This window comes from Amblyomma americanum, chromosome 11 (genome assembly GCF_052857255.1).
Source record: "Amblyomma americanum isolate KBUSLIRL-KWMA chromosome 11, ASM5285725v1, whole genome shotgun sequence".
Taxonomy (NCBI): domain Eukaryota; kingdom Metazoa; phylum Arthropoda; class Arachnida; order Ixodida; family Ixodidae; genus Amblyomma; species Amblyomma americanum.
Window position 1 is genome coordinate 78,921,285 of NC_135507.1, and position 26,378 is coordinate 78,947,662.

The following is a 26,378-nucleotide window of genomic DNA, read 5'->3' on the forward strand; positions in this document are numbered from 1 at the left end:
AGAATATATATTAAATTTGTTTGCCATCCGTTCGTCGATGAGTTCAATAAGTACATTCAGTCGATCCCATCATTTATGAGAATTTGTATTTAATTTGTTTGCCACCCTTGGTCGATGAGTTCAATGAGTACACTCAGTGAACTCATTGACCAACTGGTTGCAAACGGAGCTCGAAAACAGTATATCCAACACTTCCTCCGCGGTCATACTGCCAGCTCACCGACAACCGCCCCAATAAGCTCACAGGGTTTTTGTATTTGTGGGCGAAAATGGCGCGCGGTTCCCATAAAGGACAGCCTAATGTCAAACAACTCCTGTATTTCACTTACATACCACCAATTCTTGAATATGCCTGCCATGCATGGGACCCCCGTTTGCTTACTTATCTCACTTGACCGAGCGCGTCCAGAATAATGCTGCGTTATTTGTGCCCAATAATTACAGCTTGTCAACTAGTGTCAAGTCTTAAAATCCACCTTGGTTTTGGATCTTTAGCCAACCGTAGGAAACATTTGAGGTTGCAAATCATGCATCGCATCTATTTTGGAAAGCTGAGGGTTGACAAAGACTGGTACCTGCTTCAGCCTCACTTTTTCTCTAGACTTGATCATCAGTGGAATATCCCAGGGATTAAATGTAGGAAAGATATTTACAACACCTTGCTCTTTCCACGGATGACCAATGCTTGGAACCGGGTGCCAGCCGGCGTCACTGAGTGTTGCACGGATGATCATTTCGGCGCATTCTTATCTAATGTGTAACTGACGTGCAGTTCACTTGCGCGCGTCTTTCATTTTGTTAGCGTCATTGCATTTCTGGAGTGCGGTTGTCCTTCTTCAGTGCATCCATTTCCTCATTCATTATAAGCTGTGTCATTTTATTTTTGTTATTCTGTGGTACTTTCGGCCAAACGAGCAGAAGTTATTGTGTTTCCCACCCTGCATTAATGCCTTCGGGTGCTGCAGCTCTCTGTAATAAATAAATAAATAAAACCTCAGATATAGCAACACTGAAATTTTAGCGGGCGTCAGCAAGGGGTACCTGGAAAGATGTCCCACACATAAATAAGGATTTGGTCTTGTCCACATTTCCAGAGCACACAGATGTAAAGAATTGAAGCTTCCGTAACTAACGCTCTTAAGTCCACCACTGAGGCAGTGTTGGAGGTCTATTTTCGGCTTTTGTCTTTCGGTATTTCGTTCCGCCATGATTACTAATCCCTTATCTGAGTTTTCAGGTCAACGCAGCCAGTCATACCTAAAGTCCCTAGAAAAGTTTATCTAGGGGCTTTAGTCATACCAAGTCACCTGTACCAGCTGGACGCACAGCCCTTCCTGGCCACGCACGCTATCCTCTCCACGCTCCCTGAATCCTTTCTGCGGAGCTGGTCTTTTATATCGATTGTGTTAGAAATGTCGTTTGTTTTAAGGCACTCTCTTGGCATGGCATGACGTCATTTTAAACGTTGTTATACCCGCATGTAAGGATAGGACTTCTGTCCTGCTGAGGTATGAAGCACCGATTAGGGAACGGACCAACTAGAACGAAAGAGAGAAGGTCGCTTTGAACCCTAACCACAGGAACAAGCTTGTGCACTGTAGATCGAATATAATCTATCGGATTCTGCTGACCTGCGGTAAAGTGTAAGTCGGGCAAACTGGCCGTAGAATGAACTTTACATTACTCCATGATTCGCATCCCTTACTTGAATCACGGGGCCAGCATCTGCCTAAGCATTGTAAGACCTGCAAGCATCATGACCAAGAATGCACTCCGCTTTTCGGCAGGACTAAGGATAACGGACGCTCTACGGAAAAGAAATAACGCGAAATTGCCAAATCCTTGGAAATCGCGAGACAAGGGCCTGAAAAATGTGTTAGTGGGGCATCCATCCACATGTATTGCAAGGAGTTTGAGTTTCTCGGGCTGACGGGATCATTACGCTTTTTGCTTTTTGTGTGTTGGTGTGCATGCGCTTTGTTGTTGCAGGAAGAAGGTGTTGGTGGAATAAACCAGTTGTTAGTCGGCACTCTCGTCCCGTGTGCTTCCTTCATCTTATCCCGTTCTTTTTCCGCAGTTATTTATTGTTCTTATAATGACGTTCCAACTATAGCTCCTTACAGCACTCTTCTTGAGTAATAACTTCGCATGAAACGGAAGTCAGCGTACCCTTGATCCTGATCACTAACCGGAGCACTTGGTGCGCAGTTCAACCCCACACGTTAATGGCGTGACGTTCGCTCTATTGAAAAGGCCAAAGCAAGAAAGGGCCACAAGTGGGCTTTTACCGCATGAGGTATATTTAGCGTTGCTTGACGGCGGAACGAATCTCTCATCCCTCAGCACAACTGTTTGGCCGAAGGCCCTTTCACAAGTATTTCATCGAGAAGAGCCGAGCACCAGGCCGGAGGAAATCTTGTACACATTAGAAAACCGGTAGATACACGGCGGCAAAGGGGATCCAACGCAGCACCTCCCAAATGCGAGGCGGACACGGTGCCACAAGGCCCCCGCTTCGAGAAATGCGGCTCACACCTGCGAAAAATAAATACGACTACCCAATCTGCCCTGAATAAAGCTGAGCTTCTATTTCCGAAATCTTTTTATTGTTAGATTCCAGTAAAATAGTGCAATTTCCACTCCATCCAGCATACTCATTTGTAAATCTAAGTGTGGAAGATTAGACTGCTAGACATAAACGCACCCAGATGAGGTCTTAGCAAAGGAGTATAACAATAACTGGAGCATATGATGAATTTTATTTGAAAAGGAACGTTGGCCATAGTCACTGACCGGATGAATTTCTCGCCTTGCAGTGACTGCAGATAAAAAAAACGGCCGTGGCTTAGCTTGGTTAAGCCTGGTGATTGCGAAGAAATAGTGTGTTATTCTCCGATCAGCTGGTAGTATGGCTGGTGGTAGTCTTGGGTTATGCTAGTGTTATGCTAGACTCACTGTCGGGCAAACTCATAATTTCTTCCTTTGATTCTGCGGTTTCCACAGAGGAGGTTGCACGTTGTCGCCGAGCTGCATACTGGGCACGCCGCTTAGAAAGTCGTTCTTCTCGTTCTTCCGTCTCCGTAGCTCGCTGATGCTTCCTCTTTGCATTCTGCCGAGCTGCCTTGTTCGTAGGCACAATCGTAACATCTGGCTGTATGACTGCCTTGGCGAGAGCAGCGGAGCTGTTTTATACAGCTGGTGTGACGTTACTCTGACCGTAGCGCCCCTGGTGAGAGGAGCGGGAGTTAGGCCGCTGTTGGTGGCTACCGCCTCGCCTCGCGACGGCGTGAGATGGGGTCCCGTTTTTACACAGCTGGTGCGACGTCACACCGACCGTAGCGCCCCTGATGAGAGGAGCGGGAGTTTGGCCGCCGTTGGCAAGGCCGGTCTTGACGCGCGCTTTCGCTCTAGAGCGCGCGCTCATCTCGAGACCGGCCGTGCCGTTGGTGGCTACCGCCTCGCCTCGCGGCGGCGTGAGATGGGGCCCCGTTTTTACACAGCTGGTGTGACGTCACTCTAGGTCACATGGTGTGACGTCACGCAGCGAGGTCACGCTAAAGGTCAATGGTGCCTACCACCGCCTCGCCACGGAACGGGCTGAAGTGCGACCTAAAGTAGTATTGCTTCGCAATAAAAGGCGGTCGAAATAAAAATTCCAAATTTTCTTGTCGTGCACTGACCGAGCACCAACTGCCTACGGACGGGCCGCTCCTGTCCCCATTTCATGGAGAAATTCGATTCATCCGATAATACGCCTGCCCTCCAATCTTCTGCAGACAAACCGAGGTAGTTTGTGGCAATGTCGAGACGGAGTCATTTGTGTTGCGCGGTGAGAAGTAGCCTCCAGCAAATGATGCGACTATAGGGGAGGTATATTCCTGCTGACCGAAGGCGTTTCTTAATCGCTCACAAAGACACTGCCTGGATTCCCATTTCCTCTTCTATCTCGGCAGCGGCAGTATGGGGACTGCAGAAGGCGATCTTCCTCTTCATTGAGAGATCTCGGACGTCAGCTAAGGTCAGCGTCGTCAATCCTCTCTTCTAGAAAAACACGCACAATGCGGGTTATGGTCCCTACTGCGCACCCTACATCGGCAGCAATGCTTCTCCGTGACCTGCCTTCCCTGACTAACAACACGATTTCCACTCTTGCAGCGAAGCTGACGCGCGGCATCTCTTTTTTCCTTCTGGGGAGATCGGGAGTGCTCGAATCTAATTTATAACACCTCTTATCGTCCGTCACGAATATGGCGTAAGATATCACCGCTTTTATGGACTTGTTCTATCGCTTAGGCAACAACCGATCGATTATTTCAGGCAATTATTCCTTATTCCTCCATACTCATCGTTCGGCAGAGTGGCTAAGGCTGCTCCCGAAAATAACTGCCATGCATGCAGAAAACAAACAACTATCCCCATCTTCACCCATCGCCTAATGGAGCAAAGCAGTATCAAAAACAAAAAAAAGGAAATACTGACGGTGACATAGAAAAAAAATTCGTAGCAGGCATTAAAATATCTTTTAACTGCGGGAAGGTGGAGGCTATTTGAGACTCATTGCACTGATTTGAATTTGAGTGGTGACGTCACGCCGCGCAAGCGCAGTGTTGCTTGGCGGCGGATCACACCAACCGCCACAGTGGGCAGTTTGCTCAAAGTCCAGTTGGCAGGTAGTGATCACGTGAGAAGGTTATTTGACACGTGACAGGGTCACATGACCTAGGACGTAACGGATGGACACTGCGAGGTCACGTGACCGGACGGACGGTCACCGCGAGTATGAACCACTAAAGGCTTTTGCCTTAAATTTTGCTGTGGCCTGACAGTCCGCTGAAGCCCCTATAATACTGAAGAATGGGAACGGCCCATCACTCTCGTTATCAGCCTTTCTATCACCCGCGGGGCCACGCCACGTCATTCCGGCACTCCGGTGAACCCCCACGTGAGCTAGTTTTTTTACTCGAGACATTACTTGATGACAGCCGTTACGTTTCTCACAGCAGCTGCGTTTGGATGAACGCCCTGAATCTGTTCATTGTTTATAGTCGGATGCAGCTTAAGAACGCAGTTGTTTTTGCCCGTCAAAGGACCCCGTTCCACCCTATAAATAGCGTCGGCCGATTTTTATGAACATGATAGTGTGACTAAGCAGGGCGTGGTAGATAAAAGGGGATGCTCCCTTTCCTCTGTGGTCAGGGATAGACTCCTGTCTCTATTGCGGCACCGCTGCCTGAATTGTCAGGCTAGCAAAGTCACGACAATCGGCCGACCCCTTAATTATTGGCTGGAAAGGGGTACTTTGATAGGGAAAAGCTGTAGCGTTATTTAGTTGTATCCGACTATACTCACGACTATAGTGCAGCTTGGTCTCAGAGGATATTTCCTTTCCTCATGTATGTCATAACGAGCACCTCTTTCCATTGTCTGATGAAGCGATTAAGCCGTGGTTATTCCCCATTGATATGCCACCCACTGGGATTTTAGGCTGGCAGATGCAAATGAATCCGGAAAGCGGGAGAAAAAAAAAAGTAGGTCAAAGGGGTAAATTGGTCGACCAGAGTGGTTGGAGGGACTCCTTTAAGGGAAACTTGCCGCTTAATTCTTGATTTTTATATGACTATAGTCAGATACAACTCAAGCACAAAGTTCTCTCATCGTCAAAGAACCTGCGTTCGGCCAATGCAGTCGTCAGATTCTCATGATCTGTTTAGCGTAACAATGCAGGGAACCGTTCGACAATGCAGAGATGGGACTATACCCGACCATGGAAAGAGGGGGCTATCACCTTTCATCTGCTACTGCCTGCCTGGAATATAACACGAGAAAACTTATCGAAGCATAAATTGCAAGGCCAGAAGACAGAAGAGTGGGATAGAGAGAGAGAATGAAAAGGAAACACAGGGAGGTTAACCAGATGTGAGTCTCCGGTTTGCTACCCTACACTGGGGATGGGGGATAGGGGTTAGAAAGATGACAGAGAGGAAAACGCAAAAAAAAGGAACGTGCACACATGGAGACACACACACACAAGGCGATCCAGTTAGTCTTTCACACAGGCCGGTAGATTGTAAGAAGCGCAAAAGCGCTTGCACGGCCTTCTTCTGCGACGGTAGATCCTTTCGATGTTATAGAATTCTTTTTTCGGATAGCGGTTGGTCGTCCAGTTGGTCAAGTTCGTGGCTAAGGCATGCCCTCTGTGGACTGTACTGCGGGCAGGAGCACAATATATGGCCAATTGATTCTTCATGGCCGCAGTGGTCACAGGTAGGGGTGTCGGTCATCCCTATGCGGAAGGCATAGGCTTTATTAAAGGCAACACCAAACCCAAGTCGATATAAAAGCGTGGCGTCTCTACGGCGAAGCTGTGATGGCGCTCGAAGACTTAATGTTGGATCAAGTGAGTACAGTCCCGTATTTCTTAATGTGGCTCTTTCCATTGCGACTCGGTGCACTGCCGAGCAAGTAGGCGGAGCTTCCGTGCCGCGTCAGTTCTAGAAAGAGGAATTGGGACGTGGCGCTCCTCAGTATGGGCTGAGCGGGCAGCGTGATCCGCCCGTTTATTGCCGATAATCCCGCAGTGACTTGGAAGCCACTGGAACGTTATTTCATGGCCGGCATCACTTATATGGTGTAACGTCTCTGTAATATAGAAGATTAGTTGTTCGTGCGGTCCGCGTCATAGAGGTGACAGTATGCAGTGCCGCCTTCGAATCGCAGAATATTGTCCATTTGTGTGGCGGTTCATCACCAATGTGATGAAGGGCAGTTAAGAGCGGTGCGAGCTCTTCTGCCGTCGATGTTGTCGCGTGGGTCGTCTTAAATTTAATTGTTGTAGCTTTCGCTGGAATGACGATTGCCGCCGCGGAGCTGCTTGGAAGGACAGATCCATCAGTGTAAATATGCGTTGAGTCACGGTAGTTCTCGTAAAAATGTAGTAGCGTGAGCTGTCTAAGGGCTGGTGGTGACAGATCAGCTTTTTTCGAGATACCAGGTATTGCGAGGTTGATTTTTGGCTGAGCGAGGCACCATGGAGGGATCGAAGGTCTCGCAGCCGGAGTGAAACAAGCTGGCAATGATTCGTCATATGCAGTTATCGTTTGGCTGAAAGATGTGTGTGGCCTGTCCGCTGGTAGAGAGGCTAAATGATGACGAGGATTCCTGGCTAGATGCCTTATATGTGTCCTGAGTACTTCAATTTCAATGTGGGTCTTGACAAGGTGGTCTCTAGCGATTGCTATCGTAGCCACTGTCGAAGCACTCTGAGGCAGGCCTAGACAGATCCGGAGCACTTGACCCTGAAGACTGTATTGTGCGTAGATTCGTTTTGCCTGTGTTGTTTATTGCTGGCAAGCTGTATCGCAGAAATCCTAGAAAAAGCACCCTGTACAGTTGTAACATGGCACTAGGCGACATTCCCCAGGTCTTGCCAGCGAAAAACTTGAACAGGTGGCAGATGCCTGTCAACCGTTTTTTCACGTATGATATGTGTGGGCTCCATGACAAGTACCTGTCGATTATGACACCTAGAAACTTGTACAATCGGACCCGTCGTATTATTTGGCCATTTATCATTACACTGTAGTTTGCCATGGGTTTGCGCGTAAATGGCACTAGTGCGCATTTCTCGAAGGAAATTTCGAGGCCTCGATTACGGAGGTAGATAACAGTTTGTGTGGCGGCTCTCTGAATTCTCGCTCGCAACTGTAGGCGTGTTACTGCAGATGTCCATATGCAGATGTCATTCGCGTACATTGAGAGCCTGACTGTGGTTGGCACGTGCTCAAGGAGAGCAATTAGTGTTAGATTAAATAACACGGGGCTAAGTACACCGCCCTGGAGGACGCCGCGGTAGCTATAGTGAAGAGAAGTATGGCCTTCCTCGGTGCTTACAAAGAAGGATTGCATGGATAGATAGCTCCGTATCCATTGAAACATCCGGCCACCCACTCCTACCTCTGCGAGAGCAGAGAGGATGGCTTCATGCGTAACGTTGTCATACGCCCCTTTAACGTCGAGGAATAAGGATGCGCAGAGACGCTTACGGCATTTCTCATGTTGAATGTAGGTCACCAGGTCGACGACGTTATCGATTGATGATCGACCGCGTTGGAAGCCCGCCATGGCATCTGGGTAGGTGTTGTGGTTCTCCAAGTACCACTCCAGGCGTCCTAGGACCATCCTGTCCATTACTTTGCCCACACAGCTCGCCAAAGCGATCGGGCCATATGATGAGAGCTCCAACGGCGACTTGCCAGGCTTCAGCAGTGGAACAAGGCGACTTGTCTTCCAGGTTGTTGGTTGCGTGCCATTTCTCCAAGATTCATTGTACACCTCAAGAAGAACTCCTCTCGCTCGCTCCCCCAGGTGACACAGAGCTCGGTAGGAAATTCCGCCAGGTCCTGGCGCTGATGTGCGGCTACACAAAACTAATGCTGCCTTAAGTTCGTGGATCGAGAATGGTAGATCCAACCGGAAATCACATGGTGGCGGGTAGCTGCTCGAAGGCGATGGAATGTTGGTAGCTGTGAGTTGGCCGGATAATCTGGCGCAGAAATCCTCTGCCACGTCAATCTCCGATCTCTTTTGAGAGAGGGCAAGCGCCTTGAATGGGAATCGCTCTACGGGAAGTGTCCGCAGCCCGCGCACCGTTCTCCATAGTTGCGATAAAGGCTTGCGTGGATCTAGCGACTCACAGAAGGCAGCCCAACGTTGCGATTCGAGCTTGTCTAACCGGCGCTGTATCTTCTTTTGCGTGCGCCTGGTGGTCCGTAGATCGTCCATCGTTTTCGTACGTCGGTACCTTAGTTCAGCACGTCGTCGGATTCCTCGTAGTCGTTCTAGTTCCACATCAAAATCATTAAGTTTCGAGGAGCATTTTAGAGTACACATAGTGTCTTGCACCACGCTCTTGATTTCCTCTTCCAAGTCGAAAGATGAATTGGCGTCTCAGTGTTCTTCCATAATAGACTGAAATTTAGGCCAGTCCACTCTTTGGATCGTATCCTGTGTTTTGGAAGCGGTCAATCCTCTGATCTTGATGTAGGTGGGGATATGGTCGCTTCCGTGCGTCTCTATGACCGCAAACCACCTTGCACGTCTGACTAGGCTTCGTGAGACGAAAGCCAAGTCAAGACAGCTGCTGTACGTGGAGGCACGTAAGATCGTAGGACTTCCATCATTCAGCAGCCAAAGTTCATTACTGGAGGCGAAAGAAGAGTGGAATTGACTGTCTACACAATGTGCCCATAATTTGCATGATTGTCATAGCTGCCGCCATACTATCTGGGACCAATAACACTGCGAAAACGTGTTCGTTTTTTTGTTCCGCTTACATTTCCAAGTGATCCGGGCGCACAGTGCTGTATCTGGACTCTGCGCCCAAAAACGGCGCACCAGATGTCATCTGAAAACTTCCAGGCAAAATAGAAATGTCTCTATACATATTAAATTACTCTATATTGTTGATATTTTTACTAATCGCCTAATAATTTTTCGCGCACTGAGTCTTTGCGTATATATTTACCTATGTTCACCATGGTCTCACAGTTTCTTATTTTTAACTCTGAACTCACCATGTAGCTCTCGTTGACGCCGCGTTATTGCGTTTTACACTTCCCTCGATCTAGCTTGGGACTGAGTGCACAAATTGTGCGTGCCCACCAGCTATAGGGCCTAGTAAAAGGACGTCCTGGATTAAAACAACTTAAAACAAGTTAAACAAAATTCATAGGGTACCACAAGAACCTGGCTGCACTGGTTATAATTGGCGCTACCATCTGATAACCTCCACTAAGTGGCCGCATGGGACAACAATATTTCACATCGAAATTCCGCAGTTTGTATGGTTTTAAAGGGCTACCTCCTACCATCGTTTCTTCTTTTTTACTCTAGGGAGACGATAAAGAGTATTCGTCCAACAGCTGCAGGAAGGGCAAAGGGACACGCGAAACTGAGTACAAATATTTATTGAGAAGTTCATGATACGAAAGTTAAAATCGCATTACAGCTGTAGCACACATCAGAAATAATTAACTGGAATCCAGCATTGGAGCCCACTCGCAGCCTTGGCAGTAGCGACAGAGGCATTCTCAAAAATATCATCTGTATACATGTGCTCGAATGACAAAGAATTAACAGTGCATTTCCAAAAGAAAAAAGATGCTTTAGCGCTTGAATGAAAATAAAAGCTTCCTAAACCTTGTACTGTGAAAAAAAAAAAACAATTGATACAACACCAGTAACAAAAGGAGAAAAGCAAAACTTGGTCGCTGCCCAAGCTCTGAATAAGCGCAGCCGTTTCCATGTGGGCGTTTTGAATCGTAAACACAGGCCACTTCAGCGTAACCTTCGTATTTCTCCGACCCGCGTCTCCGGTCGGTTGAGTCCTGGGCGGTGCTGAGTGCCTTCGTATGAGGCAGGCAGGTGTGGAGGAAGCAGCCCTGGAAGGAGAGGGCGAAACACGTTAAGAATCTGCGGGGATGGATCAATGCTTTAAATTAGTCTGGGTGATTAGCACTTCTGAAGAGAAGAGGTCGCGAACCTTTTGAGACACGCACTTTCCTATTCGTAGTCAAAGAATAAAACCTCGAAAATGTGAACTTAAATAATAGGTGCTAGCACGAAAAAAAAATTAAAAATCTCAGGAATGAATGCCCTTGCAGAACATTCTTCCACGCAATCCATGAGCTGATGTTTCTGAACGATGAGAGTTGCTTTCCACTGTGTAAAGTGCTAAAGAAGTTGTACTCATGCCGGAAATCTACATCGATGTATAACTAGTTGCAGTTGATTGACGGAAATCTTTCTGATATGCAGCTCAGCTGGCCCCATTCGAAGCCCTTTAAAATCGGCCTCTAACAGTAATCCATGCTGATAACTCTGCAAAGCCCGCATCGCAGGATACGAGTAAGGCGCTGCGCTTATCACAAACCGTAACGAGTGTATACAGGCCGGCTGCACTCACGTTCAGTTGAAATACACACTGAATGTTGCCCCATGCAGAAACTATTTTTTTCGTGTTGCCATGCACACAGGACCCATTTCGCTTTTTCGATTTCCACGGTTACAGGTATGCGTTATCTCCTTGCTGGCATTGATCATTTTGTGTGCCTGTAATATCCACAGCAGTTTTTCCCAACGTGAATTCTATCACGGAAATAGGAGAACTACACGAAGTTGATGTCGAAGATTTTGTTCTTGCGAGCCAAAGCCATAGAATTTTGTTCAGTGAATAAAAGTTGTTGCATCAGCCTGCAACAAACTCACTTATCCTGTTAGAAATTTTCATATCTACAGTGTTTTATCGCGACCAACCTCGTTTCTGCTAAAGCGAACTAAAATCTACAGGTAATGAATGATACATTCGAAACAGTGCGAAAGCACATTTCGTGCTGCATGGAAGACGACTATGAGCAGGCAGTGCCGAGAGACGGAGCGCTCGCGCTAGGCCAGCTGGGAACGGACAAGGCAACAGACAACGGGCTGCTTTGCTCGGGGTTGGTACGGGCCGGAGCAGTTCTTACGCCCGAAAAGAGAAATTTGTCATTCTGGCATTGATCTGTAGGAAGACACAATGTTTCGTTTCGTCTTCTTTCGACGCTAAATTTCCTGTTCTCTTGAATTTGCTTCCACGAGAGTAAATAATGATCGGTGCGCAAAGTTGCGCTTTTACATAGTGTCACGTGCACGTGAGGCTAGCCTAGCAGTGCTGTTTGAGGAACTAGCGGGAATTAATTGGGATGTGATAGGGCTTAGCGAGGTTAGGAGGACAGGTGAGGCGTATACAGTACTAAAGGACAGACACATACTGTGCTATCGCGGGTTAGAGGATAGACGAGAACTAGGTGTGGGATTCCTCATTAATAAGGATATAGCTTGCAACGTAGAGGAGCTCTACAGTATTAATGAGAGGGTAGCAGCTATAGTAATTAGGCTGAATACGAGGTACAAGCTGAAAGTGGTGCAGGCCTACGCACCCACATCCAGCCATGATGACCAGACCGTTGAAAGTTTCTATGAGGACGTAGAATCGGCAATGAATAAAGTAAAATCGCAGTACACTGTACTGATGGGCGACTTCAATGCGAAGGTGGGCAAGAAGCAGGCTGACGACCACGCGGTAAGTGACTATGGGATAGGCTCTAGAAATAGCAGGGGAGAGTTATTAGTCGAATTCGCGATAGAAATAATTTACGGATCATGAATACCTTCTTCCACAAACGAGAAAACAGGAAGTGGACCTGGAAGTTTCCCAATGGTGAGATTAAAAATGAAATCGACTTCATACTATGCGCTAAACCTGGCATCATTCAGGATGTGGCCGTCCACGGAAAGGTGCGTTGTAGCGACCACAGAATGGTAAGGTCTAGAATTAGCTTAGACTTGAAGAGGGAACGAAAGAAACTAGTGAAGAAGAAGACCATTAACGAGTTAGCCGTAAGAGGGAAAGCACAGGAGTTTAGGATAGCGCTGCAAAACAGATATCCGGATTTAACTGAGGAAGATGATCTTGATGTTCATTCAATGCACGATAATCTGACATCAATAATTACGGTGTGCGCAGTAGAAGTAAGCGGTAGGACAGTTCGAAAAGATACCGGGAAGCTATCTCAGGTGACGAAAGATCTGATTAAGAAGCGCCAAAACATGAGGGCATCTAACCCTACCGATAGAATAGAACTAACGGAGCTATCAAAGTTAATAAATAAGCGCAAGGTAGCCGACATAAGGAAGTTTAATATGGAGAGAATCGAGCATGCTTTAAAGAACGAAGGAAGCCTAAAAACAGTGAAGAGGAAACTAGGCATAGGTATAAAAACCAGATGTATGCATTAAGAGACAAGCAGGGCAATGTCATTAGCAATATGGATAAGATAGTTAACGTAGCCAAAGAGTTCTACACAGACCTGTACAGTAGCCAATGTAATCAGAGCGTTAATGAGAAAGACAGCAGTGCACAGGAATGCGTCATCCCGCCAGTAACGAAAGATGAAGTAAAGAAAGCCTTAGAAGCAATGAAAAGGGGAAAAAAGCAGCTGGGGAGGATCAGGTAACAGCAGATCTGTTGAAGGATGGAGGGGACATCGTGCTAGAAAAACTAGCCACCCTGTATACGCAATGCCTTATGCCCTCGACTGCACCAGAAGCTTGGAAGAATGCAAACATTATCTTAATTCATCAGAAGGAAGTCGCCAAGGACTTTAAAAAATACAGGCTGATCAGCTTACTATCCGTTGCCTACAAAGTATTTACTAAGGTAATCGCTACTAGAGTCAGGGCAACGTTAGACTTCAATCAACCAAATGATCAGGCAGGCTTTCGTAAAGGATATTCCACAATAGATCATATTCACACTATCAATCAGGTGATATAGAAATGCGCAGAATATATCCAACCTCTATATATAGGTTTCATTGATTACGAGAAAGCATTCGACTCAGTGGAAACCTCAGCAGTTATACAAGCATTGCGTAATCAGGGGGTAGAAGAGCCTTATGTCAAAATACTGGAAGATATATATAGCAACTGCACAGCTACTATAGTCCTCCATAAAGTCAGCAACAAAATTCCAATAAGGAAGGGCGTCAGGCAAGGAGACACGATCTCGCCAATGCTGTTCACCGCATGTTTACAGGAGGTATTTCGAGGCCTGAATTATGAACAGTTGGGAATAAGAATAAATGGAGAATACCTAAATAATCTGCGATTTGTTGATGACATTGCCTTGCTGAGTCCCTCAGGAGGTGAACTGCAAATCATTATCAATGAGTTAGACAGGCAGAGCAGATCGATGGGTCTAAAATTAACATGCAGAAAACCAAGGTAATGTTCAACAGCCTAGCAAGGGAGCAACAGTTCACAATTGACAGCGAGAGCCTAGAAATTGTGACGGAATACGTCTACTTAGGGCAGGTAGTTACAGCTGATCCGGATCATGAGAGGGAGATAACTAGAAGGATAAGAATGGGGTGAAGCGCATATGGCAAATTCTCGCAGATCATGAGTGGCAGTTTACCAATTTCCCTCAAGAGGAAAGTGTACAACAGCATAATCTTACCGGTACTCACCTACGGGGCAGTAACGTGGAGGCTAACGAAAAGAGTTCAGCTTAAGTTAAGGACAACGCAGCGAGGCAAGGATAGAAAAATGATAGGTGTAACGTTAGGAGATCGGAAGCGGGCAGAGTGGGTGAGGGAACAAACACGGGTTAATGACATCCTAGTCGAAATCAAGAGAAAGAAATGGGCTTGGGCAGGGCATGTATTGCGAAGGCAAGATAACCGCTGGTCCTTAAGGGTAACGGAGTGGATTCCAAGAGAAAGTAAGCGTAGCAGGGGGCGGCAGAAGGTTAGGTGGGCGGATGAGATTAAGAAGTTTGCAGGCAAAGGGTGGATGCAGCTGGCAAAGGATAGGGTTAATTGTAGAGACATGGGAGAGGCCTTTGCCTTGCAGTGGGTTTAGTAAGGCTGACGATGATGATGACGTGCACGTGGTGACAGCACGCACAGGCCTCCGCTCGTACACGACCTCTGCCGAACAATCCCAAATTACTGTGGCAATAAGCCCGGCCTATTCGCCGAACGTAACTTATAGCGATTTTGCGTTGAAAAAATAAAAACGAACCGTGATTGAAGCAGTACAGCGCACAGACACACAGACAAAGATGCAAGATGAAGCGTACCTTTCATCATGAACTCGTGGTGCATGATGGCTTCGATGCTCGGCCGCCTAGCGGGCTCGGGTTGGAGAATCCACCGGATGAGGGTTCTCGCTTCGGGGGAGACAGTCGAGGGGATCTCGAATTTGTTCCTCTTGATTCTGTCCACGGTCTCCGCGTTCGACGGCGAATCGAATGGGGGACGCCCCACTAGCAGCTTGTACCTGCGGAAAGCAGTTTGCGGTCTGTCAGTGTCCGCTGTAATCCGCGCACTCTGTGGCGGCCACCATCTCAGCACGGCACAGCTTGAAGCAGAGCGGGCACAGCCATGCTACGACACCCCTACCGGCCTAGCGCCACAAAATGGTAACGTAAGTGCGGGCAAACGACGCTCGATATGCACGTAAGTGTGCGGTTTTGAACGTGAACTGCTTGATCTCATTTTTTTAACATGAAGAGGAAGCTTATAGCAATTTTATGGATAATATTTTCTCTGCACCAATCGCTACTTTCCTGCCTGGAAGATACATATACCCGGTTGCGTAACTGAGAATCACGCCTACAGGTTTTCAACCGTACTTTCTCGACAAATGATTTAACGCCATCTGGTGGCCGGCGTCAGCGAATTCCAACGTAACAGGCATGTCAGCACAAGGACTTTGCAGACGACTGCGCGGCAAGTTTCTGGCAATGAGGGTTGCAAAGAATAGTTTGGGCTAGTGGCGTAAGCTGATAGTTGTGAGAAACAGCCCTAACTGGATGAGATAGGAGAGAAGGAAGAAGTACATTTGGAAGAAATTTTAATTATTTGTCTCGCACAGTCTGCGCTGTTTTACGTCTCAAGGATAATGAGCGCCTCATTTACTGATTCATAGGTTTTCTCGCAACCGAAAAGTAAACCACCATGAAGGATCAAAAAGAACAAAAAATAAGGGTCATGATATATATCAGAGATATGCGCAAGCGCTTTGTCGCGTTAAAAGCGTGCCTGTCAACATAGTCAAATCAACAAGCGCAATTCAACTCTGCGGGATACGGTGACTAGTTGAAATACGAAAAATTCTGGCGCCTGCAATTTGCTGTAATTATATCAACCAGTTGTATAAAGCATCGAGTTCATTCGTAAAATTCACATATTCAACTCGATATAACCCGACATCGAGCAGGGCTACGAAGTTTGCACACAACCCACCACCGCCCTCAACTCTGGCCCGATTTGCTTCGCCCGTTTAAAATATTAATGCCACGGCCACACTTTATTCCCTCGTTATTGTTCCCATAAGGCAAGATAGGCGAGGATTTGCCATTTTTTATATTCACATTTTCGACTTTAAACGCTCCCTCTTATACATTTACGGACGGGTGCACCTGTGCGATGTGCAGCGAGCTGTCTTCGTAAGCATCAACTTGTAAACAGTTGCATACAGTTTTGCGCAATCATCGGGTGAGACTCACGTGATGCACCCGACGGCCCAGATGTCCGCTGCGTAGCTGTAGCCCTTCTGGCTCAGCATCTCGGGGGCCATGTAGTTGGTGGTGCCGCAGATGGACCTCTTGAGTTGCCACGAGTAGGGGACGCGGGTGGCGAGTCCGAAGTCGGCCACCTTGAGTAGCGAGTGTTTGGTGAGGAGCAGGTTTCCGGGCTTCAGGTCTCGGTGGATTACGTGCTCCTGCACCAGGTACTCGCAGGCGCGGAGCAGCTAGCGCATTAAATACCGCGCCTCGGATTCGGACCGCCACCCTCTGGGCCGGTGCATCTCTTCCAGAGACTGCAAAGTAAATGCGGTAATGAAGCTTGGGGAAGAACTTTGAAGGTCAGACACTCCCAATTTCATGACAAAAAAAAGGATTCCTTCAGGTTTTAGACTGGGACATGATGACTCTGCCACATATCAGTCTGGAGAAGGCTTAATTCACTTAATTGTTTTTCTTGCTACATGAGACAGTGCCCACACGAAGGCATCAAAATATTAAAGGACCGTTTTCAAAGCAATAAAGGTACTTTTTGATTTCTGGCTGTGCCTTAAATTATGATTCCAGAACGCTATGTGACCTTTCTCGCAAAAATTGCCGAAAGAAATTAACAACCAAATACATAATCGAGTAACCTCATCCAAGGTCGTCTAAATTACTCCGGAGACCTCCGCTACAGCTTCCTTCATAGCCTGAGTTGTTTTGGCACCTTGAGCACGATTAAACGCAATATATACGAACCTCGATAACATTAGGAACGTTTTCCAATGAATGTAAAGAAAATAAGTGGAAACGGGAACCACTGAGGTGCCGGAATGTTAACACACCTGTGTTGTGCACAGCTCCAAGATGATGTAGACGTTCTTGGCGTCCTCAAATCGGCCGTGGAAGCGAACGACGTTCTCGTGGCACAGGGTACTGTGGATGTTGATTTTCTTTTCGAGCTGTAGACAACAAATTAATTTGTAGTCTCGCAAAAAGTTGTATTAAGCGTAAGCAAAATAAGCAAAAGTGGTTGACTTAAGCCGCTGGTAGTTATAATTATAAACCCTTACGATGAAAATGAAAAAAAAAACACTGCGTTGGCAAAGGCAATCAGCCACTAGAACGAAATCTTGCAACATACGGCTCTACTAATATATGTTTACCGGAATGAGGTGTAAGTTTTGTCCCCTGCTTGTGACCCTCATCTTCAGATAGAAAGTTGCACGAAAATTGGCAGCAGCATTAAAAGGACCAGGAGAGATTGCAGTCTGCTTAGGTTAAGGCATGAAAGGACAAAACTGTTACTTTCGACGAAAATGGAGGTTAGATAAGTGTTAGAAAAAGCCAGAAATCGACATACAGTAGCCATAATCTATAAGAACCCACCATCCATATCAAATATATTTGGTCCTATCGCGATAGTCACTGTTCTGTGATGTTGACGCGTCTTTCAAGCGTCCCTAGAAGTCACCATTGGCTCATATGAGACCGGACCTCACCATATCAGCGAAAATCGTTCGGTTGTTCTCCACTCATGCTTGAAAGCGCTAGCAGCATGACTGAACTAGTGTTCCTAGATATGCTCCCGCAGGGAGGAGAGTTGCGTGACTGTTTTCCTCGCACCGCTCGTAACGCTATTCGCGGAGCGGCAATCACACAATCACGCTGACGTATTTTGTTCCAAACCGTGTCTGCTCATGGCCAACACATGAGCCGGAGGGGGACAGCCGCTCCCAACTTGAGCAGAGTCTCCTTTGTTATCCGACTGAGGGGGTATTGTGAAGTCCCCACTGGGAAGAGGATGAGGCCCGAGATTCCCCATGTTGAGCCCAGCCTGCTTTTTATCCGACTGAGAGGGTATTGTGAATCCCCGACAGGGATGAGGATGGGTGCTTCTAAACGGCCTTCTCATGAGGCGCCTGCCACACGAGAAGCAGCTTTCCAGCAGAGCTTGGAACAAAATGGCGGACTTTCGCGTAACTATTCTCCCTGCGGGAGCATATAGAGGAACACTAGCCTGAACAACAGTGACCAATTGGAGATCACTAACTGGACTCGAAATCGAAAGTGGTAAATGTATCATAATAGAATACTGCCGCAAGGCCCCATTCCGCGAAACTTTTGGGTTTGGAACTGGCTGGCTTTGACGACTCGTCATTTTGACAAATATGAGGGCAGGGCAAACATTGTGGGAGGGCGAAGGTGGGGAGACAACAACCAATCAGCGATCACGCGAGCTTTCTTGCGACTTCGCTAGATGGCGCAACTCATTTTGAACTTGGGCGCGAATCCTATGCCGCATCACGACCTTCGTTACTTTCGTTTTCATATGATTCGGTGCTTGTGCCCGCCTCGCTACACCGGCGTCGACAGAAAAAATGGGTGGGGTTCAACATGGCTTGAACTTTGTTATACGAGCGAAAAATCTGTTAAGCATGGTCTCCACTGTGTCAAATAAAATGTCAACGTGAGGTACCCAATAGGCATGTGATCTCATGGTCATAATACTAAAGCATGGGACATGCCACCGAGCAGTGAAGTTCATTTTGACCTCGTGAGGCATTAAAGGTCATTGCCTCATCGACATCGAAACGGGATGTTGTACCCCGAGGGGTAGAGCCCGCGGTCTAAAAGCCACAAAAGCATTTTTTTTACCTCAGTGTCTAATTAAAAAAATTTCTACAAAAAGAAAAGAAAGAGAATAGACGAAGCCCAGTGATATAGGAACTCACATATTGCCAGAGAATGTCCGATGTAAGATGCTTCTTGGGGATGATTTTGCCTGCATACACCACGTTTCCCTTTTTGTCCACGAACTCGTAGACGTACGCAAATCCGCCCTGAAAAATTAATGCCAGCCTTGTTGCATGGATATACAAATGAGGGGCGAATGCTGTGGCACTGTGTGACTGAAAAACTCAGGCAGTGGATTCCTTCCCTCGAGGGAGAAATCGGCTTTATGCCTAAGTGCTCAAATTAGACCCGAGCAGGGAATTCATGACATCTGGGACGAATACAAGCTGAAAGCAGGTATGTTTAAAAGGTATGATTCAAAGGTATGTTTCTAAAGTAGATGCCTTTTATTGCCTCAGTAATGCGTGTATATTAGCGGACGTCAGAAAAGAGGAGAATCGCATTAACAAATAACTGAGCAATATGACTTTAAAATGACAACTTTACACAATAACTCCACATCTGTAACCGAGTTCTTCCTGTTTTGCACAGTCGTAGTCGTGCGGTCCACATGACGAGCTACCCTCCGTCCGCCTCGCAAACGACAAACTCGCCGCGGTGGCTCTTTGGTTATAGCGCCCTTCTACGGAGCCGGGGTACGCGGGTTCCAATCCGGCTGCAGCAGCCGCGTTTCAATCGAGGTGAAACGCAAACAGCGAACATGTGCTGAGCGACGTCGGTGCCTGTTAAAGATTCCTGAAAAAACTGTTCGCCCTCTTTGCCTTAGCCTCCTTGCCTTTAAGAATAGCAAGATTCAGAATAAGGCAAATCTATCCTCTAACCAATACGGGTCCCAAAAAGTCCAAATTATTCCGGTGCTGTACACTAACACACCCCTACCTTGTTTTACTCCCTTGCCTCACGGCGCTCTTCAGGTTAACCGGTCTCTTAGTACAAAACCGTGCTTTGCATAAAGATACATTGTCCAACTGTTCTATGATCGTTTGATTTAAGAGTCGCGCTAACGATCTTGGTTGATAAAAGCCACCCGCAGTCTGGACTCCTAACGAGAAAGCAACCGTATTCTGACTACTACAAGAGCCGTTTTCACCAAAACGACTCAAACAACGAGATTTGATTCTCAGCGGTAGAGTGGAGACATTACGGTACCGCTCAAGTCTAAAACGTCTCGAAAGGTAAGCCTAACGGCTACACGCCTAGGGTGTTTGACCTCACACATTACACAATTTTTAAAGATATGCTTTTTGAGTTAGAAGACCGCTTTTATAGGCATAACACTATATACGCGGTATGAAAACTAAGCATAATTTTGACAGATTTTCCTGTCTGCTGGTTGGGTTAGAAGACTTATAAGAAACTACACATCTCCAGCCAAAAATTTAATTTTAACCCAACGTCTCGAAGCCGACTCGGCTCCTTCATCAGGGGTGACTGAGGGCAGTAGCTAGCTCTTAAAGAGGGTTCACCAGAGGCAGTGTCCATAGTAAATATATGAGAACTTTCAGAAGCTCTATCGTGCCTTAAAATGGCTCGATTTTCATGAGGTCTGTGGCAGCGTTTTCTTTTTCACTGGATAGAGGAAATGTTGTGGACCGATATTATATTTTAAGTTTCGTTTTTTTTTTAGAAATCAGAGGTAAATATTCAGAAAAATAGAACTTTAAAAATGTCAGTCTTTCATGTCGTCTCGTGAAAAAACTAAGCCAGATATCAGAATTTCGTCCTCAACGTTTCCTCCCATTTTTATTTTTTTATTCTCCAGCAACAATTTTTATCCATATCCAGCGTAGTGTTTGCGTTTTAGAGGCTCTGAAAGTTGTGTATGTATTTACTGCGGACATTTGAAATGGGCTCTAAACTTAACTAGCGAGACGTGGCTCCATCTGGCGTCCGAATACTTTGTCGCTACTACACTCTACCACTAACCCCTTGGTTGTCTGTGTTCATGTACCCAGGGTTTTACTGAGAACTTGCACGGACTTGAGCTGTTTCTCTCTTATTTTCTAGCTTGGGCTGTATTCGGAAAGGAGTTCTGTTTTTCTTTTTTGCTCGAGCTTTTGGCGCGGAAAGGAAGTGGGATGGAAGGGCACACCCATAAGCACCACCCCCCCCCCCGGCAGCCACAGAATAAGGTTTGTTAGTGCCAAAACACAGGAAGGGGGCTCCCTATTCAGGAGAGTGCAGGAGAACAGCATTGTTACTTGCCCTGGGTAGGGGCGCGGTAACCCAAGTGGCGATATAAGTGAAGAATGCAGCTGCAAATATTACTCATAGGAGGCCATCGAGCCAATTGCGGCGCTTACATCAACCCAACATGGCCTGGTTGTTAGGTTATCGCGCCGAAAATCGGTGCTGGGTTCATATAAATGCGCGCCGAGTCGGGTCCAGACATCTCCGCCACAAGGGGCACGTTGACTCAACTCGACCCTGATCCGATGTGCTTGTAAACGCTATCGAGTCGTAAAGTGGGGTTAGCTGGGGGGGGGGGGGGGGGTGGCATGATAAATGCGCGCTTGCTTTTCACGTGCGCCGTCGCGCCTCCGATACAGCGATGGCGTGCCTCAATCTTGGTGGCTGCTACTGCTTGCTCGAAGCTTGGTTTCGCTACAGTTGAACCAGTTTCGAATCGCTAAAATCGAATTCATTAAGCACGCACTGGTTGAGTTGGATTGACCATGCTGAACCCGACTCCTGAATCGACCCGACGCTCTCGGGTTCATGTAAAGAGGGCTAATGGGGCAGACTGATTGTCATGACGTCGCCATTAGCCTCCTTTCACCGAGGCAGTTGCCAATCATCTGCAATTTCATGCTATAATCGCGGTAAACTATCTATGGCTGTGCAACAGCCCACATCAAGGGGAGAAAGGACCGCCTCCTTCCTTTTCCTCCTCAGCCTCTGCTGCACTGCAACTGCGACGTCTGGAGAACCGGTCAAAGGCAACGTTGGCCTCTGGCTCCAAGCTAGTGCAACCAGAATGTGTCGGATCGGCATCGAAACATCGGTTCTCTGACGTATCTTTGGTCGAGTGTCGCTCTGTTCTCTCTAATTCTCCTCCCGACCAGGCATATCTCAGCCCAAATGTTCACGTTATCAGTGCAAGAACTGTCGACTGTAAGCGTCGGTACCCCCTGTCGGCAGAATAGAGCTCGCGGGTTTCCGAGCCCCCCACTCTAGAATAGACATCTCCGTAGTGTAAATAACATGATTTCAAAAGTTCGTGGACTGGCTGGGAAAATCATCAAGCTTTCCTTCTGAACCGGTTTCGCATGTGGCAAGCGTTCCCCAACCATTCTTCTTCTTAAGGTGTATTGTTGGGCAAGTTCGTGAGACATTCTGTAGGAAAACAACGCTCATATCTGTCTGTGATTCTTGTCCAGTGTTTTTTGCGCTGTTTTCCTGCAGAATCTTTCTTCCAATTAAAATACGCCCCGGCATGCGCTACACCTAGTCGTACCTCCTGCACTACGTTTCCAAAAGTCGCATATTTCAATAAAAAAAAGCTGGGAAGGGCCGCTATATAAATACATATATAAAATATATAATACATAAAAGCATAAAATATATTAAAACATAGAAAAGCAGGGCGCATAATGAGACTTTCCCAGACACCAAAGTAGGTATGAAAATCTCGCTTTCAAACCCGTGACGTCATGGGAATTTAAGTGTGCTTCCGTTTTTATGTACAGAAATAGCGGCACGCGGTTGGCGTGGCCGGCGCCCATGTTTTCTTCTATTAAAATCATTTTTTATTATTTTTAAAAATAAACCTCTAATATCAACTTTGTCCAGAACAGTTGGAAGTCGCTTGTGCAATGTCGAAATTTGCGTTCAAAGTCACCACGAATAGCAACAGGACGATCGCAGTGCTTTTGAAAACCACACATCTCACTCTTTTACCGAACTTTGATTTGTTCCGCTCTGAAATTATATGCAGTGAAGGAGACAATGAAACAAAGTATTTCAGCAGTAATTTAGTTACTGAAGTGAATGTCGCTCTTAAATAAACTGGAGAATTCGGCATCGCCGATGGCAACAAACGTGCTCGGTGGTCATCGAAGAGGAACCTGCAAAATAACGCGCTAAAAACAACTACAGCAGTCCAGGATAATGTCGAAAAAGTTTCGCCTGGCTGCAATCCTTCCAGATAACGCTGATTGCATCTAGCACAACAAAGTGATATTCTCGGGTGCCAATGGTTTTGAACTCGGACAAACAAATAGTACAACAGTTTCGCAGCATTACTTCTCCCAAAGAAGCATCGGCCGGATGCTTAAAAGAAAATTCGTCGTCGAATGAGCGTCCACACTCGCACACGGTCACGAGGCTTGTATAGCGTGGGGCGACGGAGGAATACGCGGTATACGGAATAGCCAGCCGAAGTTGAGGTGTTCCCAAGGGGTGCCAAAAGATGACTCACACTTATCTGTTCTGGCTAGGCGAAACCAGCATTGCTTCTACCTACAGGCTGTATAGCCCACCCTACTATTGTGTATGAATTTTCGCAGAAAAGATGCCAGGGAGCTCAGGGAAACCTAAACCGGAAAACGTACTTTTCCTTGTGGCAGCTCAGTTGTGGGTTACTGGATAAAAGCCCATTTTCTGACCACCACCCCTTGAGAGGGGTTATTCGCTTGTGCTTCTGTCTGCCAGCTTGGGCAGGATATACACAGAAAGTTGTCGGCCCTAGTTTTTGTTCGCGGAAAAACTAACACTTACGTGTCGCGGTAGAATTTATGCACCTGGAGAGGAAATAGAAGTTCCCTCCTTTTTGTGGTACTTAAGTGCTGCCATCTATCGACTGAAAATTTGAAATCTGATGTGCCTCGTTACTGGTGAGCAGTCTTAAGTATGGAGGGGGTCATTGGAACGAAAGCCTTGGGGGAGTGGGTAAAAGAGGGGGCTAAGGCTGTAAGTCACGTCGCACAGGTTTGCTTTTGTGCGGTCGTTGTTCTTCGGTGTTGACCACCCTGCCAGCTGCTAACCCCGACCCCAGGGTTGCCCAAGCGACACCCCCTCAATGCCTGCCAGAAAAGGGCATCACCAAACGGCAGAGGTCCCTCCTACTCCGGCTCCGCATCGGATGTTGTTGGACCGGGGCTAGGCTCCATCGCAAGGGTTTGGCCCTCACGGCAGACTGCTCCCGCTGCAGCCATACGGAGGAGACCACCGATCACCTCCTCCTCGATTGCCCCGCCTTTGCCACCCACCAGGCAAAGCTGGCTGCCTGCTACAGGGACCTGAGCCTTCCATCCGACTCGATCAGTGCCCCCCTCTACCCCACCGGACACAACGCTTAAAAGGCGCTCCGGTCTCTTCTCGCCTTCCTGGAGGAAACGGGCCTGGACGGCTATTGCTAGTCTAAGGCAGCTGACTGATATGACTGCGTCCCCCGCATCTTTATACTCCCCTTCGTCTGAAACTCTACCTATCCTTCTCCTCTCTATCTTATATTAAACTGCACAACTGCAGCCAAAACTTTTAACTTTAACCCAACGTTTCGAAGCCGACTCGGCTCCTTCATCAGGGGTGACTGAGGGCAGTAGCTAGCGTCTTTTAAGTATGGAGGGGGGGGGGTGTCAAAGGAACGACTGCTGTGACGCGAAAGGCGCAGGGGAGGGGGTTTATGCTTTTAGTCACGCTGGCGCACTGCAGGGAGGTGGTGACTAACAGCCTAAACCCCTCTCCCACTCCCCCGCGCCTTTCGCGTCACAGCTGTCGTTCCTTTGACACCTCCTCCTCCATACTTAAAAGACACTAGCTACTGCCCTCAGTCACCCCTGATGAATCAGCCGAGTCGGCTTCGAAACGTTGGGTTAAAGTTAAAATTTTTGGTTGGAGTTGTGCAGTGTATTATAAGTCTTCAAACCCAACCAGACAGGCAAATCTGTCAAAATGTTTAGTTTGCAATCCTCTTTATCTGCACGCCGGCAGTGGTGGTGGTGCGATAACATCAGTCACAGGCCCGTGCACTTTCCTTTCCTCTTCCCCTTTCATCCACATACTACTACTACCACCCTGAACAACAACAACCGCACAAAAGCAAACCTCCGAACAGTACATGCCCAGGGTCTTCCCTCTTCAACTCAACGAAAAAAGTCGCCAATGACCCCCTCCCCACGGTGTAACGTGACTAACAGCATTACCCCCCCCCCCTTTCGCATCACAGATTTTGTTCCTCTGACACCCTCCTCCCCTCCATACTTAAAGACGCTAGCTACTGCCCTCAGTCACCCCTCATGAAGGAGCCGAGTCGGCGTCGAAACGTGTTAAGAAAAATCTTTTTTGTTGGAGATGCGCTGTTTATTATATGTAAGCGGTCTACTACGCCCAAATACTACAAAGAAATCCTAACCAGCAGTCTGGTTAACTAATTTTGAATAGTTAACTTTTTATATATTATCGCAAAGCTCTGATGTTATCGAGAGTAGTGTAAACTTCCATATCTAATCTAAGTAGCAGTTCTTAAAATTTCCACAAAAGCCGTTACCGTCGGCGCTGTGGCCCAACAAATTTTGGCTATTCAATGAGTTACGTGCAGTGGAGAGGTTGCTGATATAGATAGTGGTAAGGGTGGGCTACATGCCTCTCAATAATGACAGAACCTAACAGCAATAGCTAAAACGTACATACTATTGAGTTTTGGTTAACCAGCCTGCTTGGTCGCACATCTTAGCTCTATTCTGGCGTAAGTACTACACCGCTCACAATGCTATACCAAAAAAAAGCGCCTTTCTAACACCAAACGCCTATTTTAAAAATTGTATGAAGTCTTAGGTGAAACACGCTGTATATAGAGCTTACGGTGCGCCATTCTTGCAACGTTACACTGCTAAGTTCATTGTCATGGTTACGCTTGCCAAAAACTGTACATTAACCACTCGCACAGCATGAGCATTCAAAGCTTATTTGCGCTTTACCCGACGCACAAAGCGACAGCAGCAATAAACATTCTAGCTCTTTTCACGGGGTGTTGTTCTAATCAGGCTATGCTAAAAGGGTACCAGCACGTTCTGCTGTATAGAAATTAGCACAGCCGTTGTCTAAGGCTACATACGTTGCCGAGAAACTTGCCGCGGGTGTATTCTGTCTTGGAATTCCTGTCGATGACGACGTGGGGGAATTCGTCGCTGGTCGACGCAGAAGCCATCACGGAGAGAAAACGCGATCTCGATTCCACACTTTGCACAGATGCAATGCACACTTCAGCACAGGCACCAGCGACTGAGCTCGACACTGCCGTTGCTGACCGGTGCGGGACGCTTTTGGAAACGTAGCACCACGTGCACGAAAGTAAGCCACGCTCTTGGTTGGCGCCACTCGACACTGATATGCATGCAGTGGCCGCACCTAGTCGGGTGTGGCCCTCCTTTTGTAGTCTATTGGATGGGCCCCAGAACTCCCTTCCCTTACCTTGCTTCGGCAATAGGCCTTCTAGACGCCTCAGGTCACCCAGCATGCTGGTCATTTCCGGGGAATATAGCTTTTTTTAGGGATCTTACCACACCTTCGCCAGAACGTGTTACAGCAGCAAAGGTTGACTCGTCACAAGGTTCGTGATAAGCTAGCA

The 26,378-nt window shown here is 47.2% G+C and overlaps 1 protein-coding gene across 1 annotated transcript in view; it reads right to left on the reverse strand.

The window, feature by feature from the left end:
• The window catches only part of LOC144109740 (serine/threonine-protein kinase PLK1-like), a 29,343-nt gene extending 3,385 nt beyond the window's left edge, over nucleotides 1–25,958 (reverse strand). Inside the window, exons 1-5 of the mRNA XM_077642534.1 lie at nucleotides 25,866–25,958; nucleotides 18,847–18,954; nucleotides 16,957–17,073; nucleotides 16,112–16,356; nucleotides 14,681–14,880 (exon numbers count right to left, since the gene is read on the reverse strand). Coding sequence (XP_077498660.1) covers nucleotides 14,681–14,880; nucleotides 16,112–16,356; nucleotides 16,957–17,073; nucleotides 18,847–18,954; nucleotides 25,866–25,958 — 763 coding nt within the window. The remainder of the gene's footprint in view (nucleotides 1–14,680; nucleotides 14,881–16,111; nucleotides 16,357–16,956; nucleotides 17,074–18,846; nucleotides 18,955–25,865) is intronic.
• Between the last annotated feature and the right edge of the window lie 420 nt (nucleotides 25,959–26,378).